General features: G+C 52.9%; 1 protein-coding gene across 1 annotated transcript; it reads left to right on the forward strand.

Moving 5' to 3' along the window:
- The first annotated feature begins 9,525 nt into the window (after positions 1-9,525).
- Positions 9,526-11,452, forward strand: LOC143660183 (paraneoplastic antigen-like protein 8B). The gene is given in 5 exon segments (XM_077133592.1): positions 9,526-10,053; positions 10,055-10,729; positions 10,731-11,020; positions 11,022-11,352; positions 11,354-11,452. Coding segments are annotated over 5 exon segments (1,923 nt in total).
- Positions 11,453-12,096: the final 644 nt, after the last annotated feature.

Genomic DNA, 12,096 nt, shown 5'->3' on the forward strand with positions numbered 1-12,096 from the left:
TAAGTAAGTAAACAGACAGACAGGCTGCATGGCCATTGGAGCCCAGCTATGGCTGGGCAGGTGAAGGTCTCCACTCACTCTTTACCCACATGGTCCAGGGAGAGCCCAATCTTATCTTGTTAAACATTTTTCCATTGCATGCTTCCCCCAAACATTTCAGATTAAATCTTTCAGACTTTGAGCAAAGTTGAAAGATTTTACAGTGACCTCCTATCACCCACCACCTAGATCTACCACTGACCTTTCATTGTACCTGCTTTATCACGTCTCTCTGTTTCTCTATCAATGCATCTGTACTGGTTTAAAACCGTTGTACACCCCAGAAAAGCCATGTTCTTTAATTCTCATTCAATATTATTGGGTGAGATCTTTTTAATTAAATTCTTTCCATGGAGACGTGACCCACCCAGCTGTGCGTAGGGCCTTTTGATTAGGTGGTTTCCATGGAGATATATCACCACCCATTCAAGGTGCATCTATTAGAGTCCTTTAAGAGGGAACCAGACAGAAGCAACAGAGCCCACACAGCCAGAGACCTTTAGAGATGCAGAAGGAAAATATAAGTCTTATGAAATGAGAAGGCAGGAGAGAAAACAAGCAGATGTGCCTTCCCAGCTGACAGAGGTGTTCCGGATGGCATCAGCCTCTTCTGAGTGAAGCTAACCTCTTATCGGTGCCTTAATTTGGACAGTTTCATGGCTTAAACTCTAAGCTTGTATTGCAATAAATTCCCTTTTTAAAAGACATTCCATTTCTGATATATTGCATTCTAGCAGCTTTAGCAAACCAAAATAGCATCTTATATTTTATGCATGCATATAATTAACCAGATGTTAACATTTGTTTAGGTTTTGCTTCTTTTGAGATAATGTTTACATACAATGAAACCCACAGATCCTAAGTTCAAGTCTGCTGAGTTTTGACAAATGCAGACCTTTTGTGAAAACCAAATGAAAACTTGCACTCCAGAAAGTTCTCTTGGGTCACTTTAAGTCAATCTCCATTTCCACCCCCGGAGGCAAACACTTCTGATTTTTTTTCAACTTGGCCTAGTTCTGCCTATTCTAGAACTTCATATAAATGGAATCACAAAAGCAAGTACTCTTTTGCATCCTGCTTCTTGCACACACTGGTCTGATCTTGAACTTAAACCAGGGTCTTTTGCAAGGAAAGTGTTTTCCCGGCCTCACCTATCACTTGATCATGTTCTCCCTTCTCAGGTCATTATTCTGAGGTCCAGTTATGGAAATGAGTTAACATTCAAGGCATTTTTATGTGGTCCCTTGGAATTCCCCGGTCTTCGGTGGGGACAGGTAAGCCCCTGCTTCTTTCCTTGTTCTAGAACAGGAGTTATCTGGCCCCTGTAGACCTGAGTTTCTAGCTCTTTCCTCCCGGACCCAAGTCAGGGGTCTTACCTGCACCTTTTTCCGTTGCTGATTTATTTATTTATTTTTGTATGCTGTATGGTAAGGTCATATTTCATTCTTTTTCTGTGTGTGTATCCTGTTATTGCAGCACTGTTTTGTTTTGTTTTTTTTGAAGTTTTTGTTTGTTGGTTGTTTTGTTTTGTTTGTTTTTTGGGGGGAGAAGTGCATGGGCCAGGAATCGAACCCGGGTCTCCCACATGACAGGCAAGAATTCTACCACTAAACTTACCCTCACACCCCCTGCTGATTTATGTTTTAATGGAGAAGTTGTGGGCTTACAGAAAAATCACGTATAAAATACAGAGTTGCCATCTACCACTCTATTTTTATTGCTTTGACCATTGCTGATTTCCATCTGTGTTCTTTCACTGGGATAAACACAGAGTTTATCCTTCTGTACATTTTCTTATGCTTTGCAACTGTACATATATGTCAGTGGCATTCATTCATTCAGGCATCATTAATTTAAACAGCCAAGGCCCAACATGCTTAAGGACTTGGGCACTGGGTTGAGTCAGCCATGGTTTCAATCTCAGCTCTGCCAACCTGGGATGTTTGGCCTTTGGCAAGTTAATGAGGCTCTCTGTGACTCAGTTTCCTCATCTATAAAATGGGAACATGATAATATTAAGAGCTGTAGGGCTACAGTGTGCACTGGTGAGAAGCCCAGGGTGGGTCAGCTCTTCTCCCAGGGGGCCTGGCGCAAGTCACCCCAACTGTGCGGGGAGAAGGCGCTGGCTCAAACCCCAGACCCGCCTGCCTCTGTCTGCGGGGATCTGCTTAAATAAGGCACGATTTGACCAGTTGAATTGGAAGCTGCTGTGAAAACGACTGAGGCAGCTCTAAGGGTCCTATTCTGCAATCATCTCGAGGATGAGTTGTTATAGGAAATTTCAGGGAGTGGAATGGTGTGTTCAGATGCTAAGAGTTGCGTGGGCCCCTGCTCAGAGCTTCAACCTGTCCTGCCCCAGTGATTTTCAGAAAGGGCTTCTCTGCCCAAGGCCAGCTGAGACTTCCAGGGCTCTATCCTGCACTCCCTCCAAACTAACAATTTAAAACCCAACTCTTCAACTTCTCAGTTATTGTTCCTCTTTTCCTTTTTTCCCCCCTCCTTCCCTTTCACAATCCCTAAAAGTATTTTGAAAAACCATGTCCCCCCCCACCACATTTTAGGTCGATATCCCCAATTCTTCATTATGTAAGTCGAAATAAGCTTTTTTGATGGTTTTATTTTATTAATAAGAGGGCGAAAATCCTAAGTATTTTCTAAGGTGGAACATGATGAGGTTTGTCTGAAGTTGAAATAAATATTTCATGATCTGCTTGATGTGAATAGAGTCCCGTTAGAAATATTGTCCTGCAGCTTGCTTCCTTCCCTCTCAATGACAGAACATGCAGTTCAGTGGGCCCCAGATCACTCTCTTGAATAGTTTCATGACAGTCCACAGAAGGGCTGTAATTTATTCACTCATCTCACCACTGTAATTCAGCAGTTATTTATGTGATTAATATTTGATCCCCCAAGATGTCAGGGGGTACCTGGTCTGATGTGCTCACAGCTGTATCTCAATAGTATGGATTCTCTGCCTTTGATGAATGAATGAATGAATGAATGAATGAGTGTTTAGGCGGAAGGCTGTTGCTGAAAGTCTGCCCAGCATGGCTGTACAGTCAGGGGTGTGGAGTCATAGAGACCTGTCCTGTGTTCAAATCTCTGTCTCATCACTTCCCAGATGTAAAAGACCCCTCACTCCACGCCCAGCCTCAGATTTTTCATCTGGAAAATTGAGATTATAATAGTACTGATTTTACAGCAACATATTAGAGGGCTTTATATCCAGTGCCTGGCACAGGGTGAGCCCCGGCACGGTGTGTGTGAGTCTGATGTTATGATACCTTTGTTTTTACCTTCACTCATTCAAAATCTGTTTGCTGAGCACCAGGATTTGCTGCCCCTGTTTATGATAAAAACCCTGTTCAGTTCACCAGGGTCTGGATTACTGGGACAGCTAAAGAGATCACGGCTGTGGAAGAACAGCAAACCTTGTTAAAAAGTCAGCAAGGGTGGCAGTAAAAGAAGAGCCAACACTGGGAAAATGGGCAAAATCCACCAATGGGCAATCCTTTCAGGGATTCCGAAAAAGCTAATGAGCCTACACAGAGAGGGGCAAATCCATCTGCAGTCAGAGAAATTGAGCTACCACTTGACGCCCACCGTGGACAGGTAATGCCCGGTGCTGGGGGAGGATGCTGGAGGTAGTGGAATCGTTTGAGCTCATGGTGGAAGAGCAGACAACTGCTGCTTTTGCATCAGGCAACTGGCAGGACTTGGGAGAGTTTTGAACACACAGACCCTATGGCTCAGCGTTTGTGTTCCTGGTGGCTAGACCAAGGACATTCTCACTAAGCACCAGAAAAGAGGAAAAAATGTGAGGAAGTTGACGATAGCATCTTTTGTGGTGGGTATGAGGGTTGGGGAGGAGATGGACACGGCGTGTACTGGTTACTACTGCTGCGTAACAAAACACCCCAAGTTTTGTGGCATAAAATGACAACATTTTATGATGTTCATGGATTCTGTGAGTCAGGAATTATGTGAGAGCATGTGGGGGATGGCTTCTTTCGGCTCCACTATGACTCGGGTCTCAGCTGGGGTGACTCGAGCAACAGCTAGGTTCTGGAATCATCTGGAGACTTCTGGGATGGGTTTAAAGACTAGGCTTTGCTGGAGCTGACTTGAGCACCTACCTGTGGTCTCGCCTTGGGAGTTGAGCTGCCTCACAAGATGGCAGCACCTTCCAAGCAGGAATGCACTGGAGGGGGAGTCCCAGGAGCAATTATTCTGAAAGAACCTGACAAAAGCGTCTCAGGACTAGCCTCAGAAGGCACACGGAGCCACTTCTGCCATATCCCATACGTCAAAGCAGTCATAAGCTCACCCAGATCTAGACTCCAGGACAGGGACACAGCTCCTACCTCTCGATGGGCTCAAAGAAGATGCGGCCATATTTTAAGACTGCCGCTGGTGATTCCCCCTGCAGGAGTGGAGGGTGGAAAGGTAGAAGGGATGGTTGCCCACCTCAGGCTCCACTCAGCAGGAACGATTGCAGACAAAAGTGCACCTAAGAAAAACTTGCACCAATCTTGGGCACATAATCCCAGGGTGATTTGACAAAAGTGAAAAATAGAAGGAGGTTGGCGCTATGCAACTGAAAATAGATGCCTCTCTCCCTCCCAAATCAACAGTGCATATTTTGCATGAACCATACAAATAAAAGGATAAGCATAAAAAAAAAAAAAAAAAAAAGGGAAAACAGTTGCCCAGGGTGGGGAGGAACGAGAGAATGGAATGAGGATAAAGACATTTTAAGTACGGGAGGCAGGTGGGGTCAGCAGCTTCTGTGCACCATCACGACCCAGACACAAGGCAGTTAAATTAATTTCGCGTTGAGGATGTACTGATGCAGTTTCCCTGGCAACGGTGCTGTAGAAGCTAAAGAGAGGGGAACAAAATGACAGTAGAGTGGAAGCAAACTGGTTGCTGCCTCTAATTCTCATGATACAATTATAATCTGCTGGGGGGAAAATTGCTTTCAAAACACATCTTTTTTTTTTTTTTTTTAAATGCAGGGCTCCTGGGGAGCAGGCTTTTGTATTCCCTAACATAGCGATTCTCAAATTATTTCATCTCAGGCCTTCTTAAGTTATTAAAAACCATCAAGGACCCCAAAGAGCTTTTGTTTATGTGGGTGATATCTACCATTTTAGAATTTTTAAAATGAGCAACTAAAATCACATAAATAGCAACAATAAATGTATGGTATACGTTCACATAAATGACATATTGTTTTAAACGAAAACATAACTATATTTCCCCACCCCATCCCCCCAATAAAAATCCAGTGAGAAGTGAGGCCCTGTTTTATGTTTTTGCAAATCTCTTTCACGCTCAGGAGAAGTGCGGGATCCTCGCAGCTACTTTGCATTCATTCAGTTACAATATCACACGTCCCATGTAGCTGCTGGAAAATTCCACAGGACATTCGTGACAGGAGCAGAGTGAAAAAGCCGAATCACATTTAAGTATTATTAGGAGGATGGTTTTGATATATCATGGACCTGGCAAAAGGGTCTTCAGGACCCCCCCTGGAGCTCTGCGGACCTCACTTGGAGAACCACTGCTCTAATACCCATTACTATTTAACTGGCACGTGTGATTTTTATGTTTTCAAACACAGAGAGAGACGGAAAGGAATTTTGCAGAACATTTTCTGTGTCCTTCTCTCCCAGCCGTGTCCACGGGTAGAAATGTTTCTTTGGGAGGGAGCAGCTCGATGAGTTGCTGTGTCAGCTCCATTGAAGGGGGAGGACAGTCCAAGGGTCCCAGGCAGTTACCCCCAGAGAGGCTGGACGCGACGTTCCAGGTCCCCAGTGGCCTGTTGGCTGGACCTGTCTCCAGCTTCTGCTCACAGGCTTGGGGTTCAGAGCCTTTCCTGGTCCCATGACGTGGCCCTGGTGCAATTTCACAAGGGCCCTCGGCTTTGCAGAGGCCAAGCCTGTCTTCTGTGGATTTTGGGGGGTCTTGAATTCTCTGCTCTGTTTCTGGGCACCTACCCCCCATCCCCCGCCACCAGGGGCTGCATCAGAGGAGCAGAGCAACCAGAAATCGGAATAAAGAGGACGGAGCGTTGCACCTGCCCCTCAGAGATAAATGTGGGTGGAGTTGTGCAGGAATTGCGGTGGGGGCCCAGGATAAAGGCTGGTAGATTTAGTGACTTATTAATTCACAGTGAAACAAAACAAAAGCCAGAGAAGCAACAGCAACAACACAACAACCCACTCTTCATGTCTGCATGTCAAACGGAGTTAGGTTCTGGGCTGGGTTCATTGTGAACCAACTTTTCAGACCTAAGACCTGCTGAGCCCAGTCCTTGCTCAGGGCTGACCCCCACCTGCCTGGCTACCATTGAATGCCTCTAGATACTGTGTCCCAATCATTGCGACAACCCCAAACACCCCCATCCTCTAGGTTTCCGAAATGTCCCCCAAGGGTAGGAGCCCCTGAAATACAATTTAGGGGAGAGGGACTCCCCTTGCCCCTGAAGCTGGGGCTCCTTGTACAAGCCAGCTCCTCTCCTGGACGGGCCCGCCACAGGCTAGGGTCCAGGTGTGACGCTGCGCTGTCTCGCGGTGAGAATGAGACCGTCGTCATGGTAATGGGATGGGCTCTGTGCCAGCCCCCCCCCCCCCCGCACCATCTCTTGAATCCCCACGGCCACCTGACAAAATGGGGGCACCAAGGCACTGAGACGCCAAGTGCACCCCTCATTTAGAGGCCGAATCCGGGGCTGCCAGCTCACGCCGGTCATGCCATGAACAGCGAAATGGTTTCCAGATGACCCAGCAATTCCGCTCCTAGGTCTGAACCCAGGGAAACAAAAACACACATCCACATGGAAACTTGTACACAGACATTCATCACAGCTAAAAAGGTAGAAACAACCCAAATGTCCGTCAATTGGTGAGGGAATAAAGAAAACGTGGTATGTCCCCCTGAGAGAATATGCTCCGGCCACGAAAAGGAATGAAGTTTCGATGCAGGCGGCAACAAGGTTGAATCTTGAAAACACGATGCTGAGTGAAAGAAGCCAGACACAAAAGACCAGGTATTGCAATGATTCCATTTACACGAAATGTCCAAATCAGTCAAATCCATAGAAACGGAGAGCAGATTAGGGGTTGCCGGGGGTTGGGGGAAATGGTGAGATGGGGGGGGTGTCGCCCCCCACCCCCACCCCAGCCAATGCACAGTGCAGCCGGATCCAGCCATCACCTGGCCCTAGGCTGAGCCTTCCCAGGCAAGGCTGCTTGACTCCACCCGGTGCCCTGAAGATTTGGGAGGCAAAGTAACTTCAGTGAGAATAAATCAACCTGGCGGTGGGGGGGGGGGGGGGGTTGGAGCGGGTACTTGTTAAAATCGTGTTCCCAGCCCCACCCCCAGACACTCTGACCAGCAGAACCTGGGCCAGTGATTCTTCATTTTCAGAACCCCCTGACCCCCCGTCACCCACACTGCGTTCAGAAAAGTGCCAGCCTCTTGCTTCTCTCTTTGCTGGTATTTTCTCTGGTGTGGCAGCCTTCTAAATGACACAGGGATGAGACATGTGTGCTGACCCTGTCCACACGCACACACAGCCCCCAGGCACTGCTCAAAGTGAACTCCCTCACAGGACCACTGAGCACTCAAAATGCAGCTGCTCCATAGTGACTTATTACCAAAAAGAGAATGCACGAGAGCTCGTTAATAATTTTTAAAATATTGGTGGCACGTCTACATGATAATATTTTGTATATACGGCCATACAGCAGATATGGTCCTAAAAGTCATGTTGCCTATTTCTTTTCATTTATAGGAGGTGCCCACTAGAGAATGTCACATTCTGTCTGGGGCTCACCTTTGGGCTTTCATTCTTTCTCTATTAGACAACGGGGCTCCAGGGGGAAGGGTAACAGATTCGTTTGGGGATGGGGAAGGGAAAAGGAGGAAAGGAAAGTGGGGAGAATAAGAGCTGCAGACAGAGGAGGGGGGCAGGGGACTGAGTAAGCAGTTTGTCCTCGGCTCGGTTCCCTTGGGAACCTTGCAATAAACTCAGTTCCTAGACACAAAACACAGCAAAACAAAACGAAAAGCCCGAGGTGTTTTGGTTCCCTGTTTATTTATTGAACGAATGCTTATATAATAATAAGTTCTCAATAAATCATCCACATGGCCAGGTTTTACCGTGCACCAGCTGAGAGCCAGCCTGTTTACTAGGTGCTCTGTGGATCATCCCCTTGGAAGCACTGTAGGGTAGGGACCATGGAATCACAATTTTTCAGAGCAGGAAGGCACAGAGAAGTGCAATGAGAGCCCCAAGTCACAGGCGATGCGGTGGGGGCAGGATGTGAACCCAACAGCTTGGCCACGGGGCCTAACTTACGCAGCCAGGAGGACCGCCAGGTGGGTGGACAATGGCTGGTGGATCCAGCCGGACCAGAGAAAGTGCCTCCCTGAAGAATTCACGTCTGCTCTCACTAATGATCACACACACACAAACCACGTACAAAACACAGGGTTAAAGATACTTGCATTATTGCAAAAACAGGAATAGATAGGAGAGGGGGCCTGTGCCCGCCGCCTGAGGTCTGCCTACCTTGAGCAAGGCCTGTACTCACCGCCTGAGGTCTGCAGATCCGGAAGGAGGCCTATACCAGCTCAGAGGACCCCCACCCCCACACATGCATGAATCTTGTACCCCAAGAACGGGTCTTGGTCCCTCTGTCTGAGAGCCCAGTACCTTTTTGATTACGTATCCTAACTCCACTTGCCCACTGGGAAGGAGAATTCCATGCTAAGACCAACACTGTACCCTCCGGAATGAGATCTTTATTCCCTGGAGGTGGCCTGGTCTTCCTGAATGATATCCGGACCTCCCTGAATTTGACCCCCGTCCTAACGCCCCCCCTTTTTTTTTCCTTTGGCTGAACGAGCTTAGCTGGTACTCCCATCCCCCCACCCCACCCCACCCCCGTTCTCGTTTCCATCGGGTCCTTTAAGAGCCAACACTCAGACCCCTCCGACGCAGACCCTACTCAGCCTGCAGTGCTGCTATGGACACGGGGACCTGCTCGTGGGGGGGTAGCGGGGGCTTTGGGGGGGGGGGGACGACGAGAGCCGTCTGCGCAGGCGCAGGAACCGGCAGTCTGGTCGCAGCGGAACCGCAGAGGGTTGAGCGCCCAGCGTCTCCCCGCCCGCACGCCCTTCCCGCTGCAGTCGGCCCCGCCCGCCCTGGGGCACCTGTCCGAGGGGTCTAACCTGTTAGGCACCTGTCAGCACCTGGGCGGCCGCTCAGAGCCCGGCCTGCCACGCCCCCGGGGCCTGGCCCAGAGAGCAGACACGTAAGCACCCCCGCGGTTCCCCGCAGCCCTGGGTCGGGGGCCGCGGCGGCCAGCAGGCAGCATCCCCTGCCCTGCGCTCCCGGCCTCCCGGGCGGCCTTTGGAGGCGCCGCTTTCCCCCGCTCCAGAGGCCCGGAGGTCAGCGCGGCGGGGGCGGGCGCCATGGCCCTGAGCCTGCTGGAGGACTGGTGCAGGGGGCTGGAGGGGGACGCCCACAGAGCCCTGCTGGTGACCGAAATCCCGGAGGGCCTGGGCCAGGCGGACATCGAGGCCGTCATGCAGCCGGCCTTCCTGCCCCTGGGTCCCTTCCGTCTACGGACCACCAGGGCTGCGAGGAAGGGGAAGGCCAAGGCCGCCCTGGTGGAGTTCCTGGAGGACGTCAACCACGCGGCCATCCCCAGGGAGATCCTGGGCAGAGGCGGGGTCTGGAGGGGGCTGTGTGAGGACCGCGCGGAGGACACCTGGGTCCTGGGGCAGATGAAGCACTTGCTGCTGGACAAAAGGCTCACGCCAGCTGCCATGGCCCAGGGCCGCGGGGGACAAGCCCACCCCTCTGGCCTTAGGGACCCAGGCCCAGGGTCGGGGCCGGCAGCGGGGAAGGCTGGGCCCCCTCCCAGTGCAGCTAGCAAGGCTGAGCCAGGCAGGAGGGGCCGAGGAAGCAGGGCGAGGGGCAACAAGTTGACCAGGAGGGGGCAGGAAGAGGGCCCGTGGCGGGCGGCTGTCCACCCCTGAGAGGAGCGAGTCTGAAGACAATTCCGACCAGAGTCTGGGCTTTGTCATTGAGGGGACCGATGAGGAGGACATGAGTGAAGACAGGGACCAGGGCGCACTCTATGTCACCCTCCAGGCTGCTGCCAAGGAGCTCCCTAAGAAGTGGGCCCGGCAGAGCCATGACAGGGGGAACGGAGACAGGCTGCGTGAGTTCTTGGCCCTGGTGACCGTGACAGACAAAGCCAAGAAGGAGGAGATGGAGAAGGAGCCTCTGGAGGCCGACTCGAGTGGCTTGGGCATCACGGAGGAGAAGAGTGGTGTCCCCAACCCGGTGGCCCTCCTGGCCGTGACAGACACCTCGGCAGAGGAGCAGATCGACAGCAAGTCCTCCGAAAGCGAGTCCCGGGAGACCGAGGATGAAGAAGGAGCAGGGGTGGACAACCCCGAGTTTATGGCCATCGTGGCTTATACAAACCCCTCTGACCCCTCAGCCGGGGAGGAGATGTTGAAACTAGCATCTGTGATCCAGTCGCTGTGCTGGAGTGACAAGAAGGGCAGGAAGGACAGGAGAGACGCCCTGCCGGAGGTCTCGTCCATCATGGCCAAGGACAGGTCAGGAACCCGCGTGAAGGAGGAGGCCGGCCGCCAGGTGGACCCCGGTGGTCCTCAGGAAGGCCGAGGACCAGGGGAATCTTCTGGAATGCATTTCCACGTTGGCCGAGCCAGAGAGCACCCTCAAGGGGAAGGCTGGGTGTGGCCTGCTGGGAGGCTGGGGTGACCAGGGCGGCGATGAAGATAAGGGGGGCCTCCTGGGGTTAGTGGCTCTCCTGGTGGCCCAGGACGTGCCCGGGGTGGTGGGGGAGGAAAAGGGAACCGCCCGGGGAGGCGGGAAGTTCAAGTTGGCCAGAGGCAACCTGGGCGCTGTCCTGGCTGTGCTCGGCGCGCGGGAACAGGGAGTCAGGCGAGGGGTCCGAGGAGGCGAAGGAGGCAGAGTCCGAGGAGGACCCGGAGGACGCGGAGAGCGACGCGGCCGAGCCCCAGGACCGGGCGTCCAGGAAGCGACGGGCCAAGAGGGCGCGCACGGGCTCCAGGGGCCTGCGCCCGGCCGGCGCGTCCACGGCCGCGGCTCCCACCCCACCCGGGGCTCGCAAAACCCGAGGAGGAGGCCGGGGCGGCGGCCGGAGAGCCACTCCCGAGAGGAGCAGCGGGAGCCGGACGGCGGCCCTGGACGGGGCCTCCGGGAACAAGAAGGAGAAGGAAGAGAAGAAGGCGGGCTCGGGCGCCGGGGGGGAGGGGGGGGCACGCCAAGGCCCGAGAGGCCAAGGGGCGGGGGAAGAAGGCCCGTCGGGGCAGGAGGCTGCCCCCCAAGTGCCGCTAGAGGGGCCCGAGGACGCCCGGCTGCCCGCAGGCGCGGCGGGTCTAGGGGCCGCCTGCAGGGGGCGCCCTCGCCGTGGACCACCCCGCTGCCCCCCACCTCCTCCAGCCCGTGTGGTTCCTGCCGCCTCCCGCGGCTCCTGCTCTGCCGCCCCGTGGGCGTGGCTGGTGTGTCTTTCCGCCCCCACTTTGCAGCTGAGAGAATCCCCCACGGAGCCCTTAGGAAGGAAGGAGAAACGCCCCTGGGGGGGGGCGTCACATGGTCTCTGAGTGGGACATGGCTTTGGGTCCCCACCCGATGAGTGTGTCCTCCGACACCGGCTCCCTGGGGAGGCTGCAGGGCCAGTGCGTGCTTTGTGCCTTTCTGGCGCCTGGACTTTTCCACCGACACGTGCTTGTCCAACGTGGGGAGGCCAGCGGCCCCTCCCCCGTGTGATTGGACCTGGGGTCTGTGGTCGAGGCTCGGCCACCCGGCGGGGCAGTCGGGGACAAGATGTGGCTGACACTGAAAGCAGGACCTCCCTGCCTGGCGTTTGAGAAAGGGGAGGCTGAGAGGTCGGGAGAGACGGAGGGAGGCAGGGGTGGGGGAAGGAGGAGAGGGGAGGGAGGAGGGAAGAGAGGGAGAAGGGGCCTGGAGGAGCACAGGGG

Source organism: Tamandua tetradactyla, chromosome 16, assembly GCF_023851605.1.
Source record: "Tamandua tetradactyla isolate mTamTet1 chromosome 16, mTamTet1.pri, whole genome shotgun sequence".
Taxonomy (NCBI): domain Eukaryota; kingdom Metazoa; phylum Chordata; class Mammalia; order Pilosa; family Myrmecophagidae; genus Tamandua; species Tamandua tetradactyla.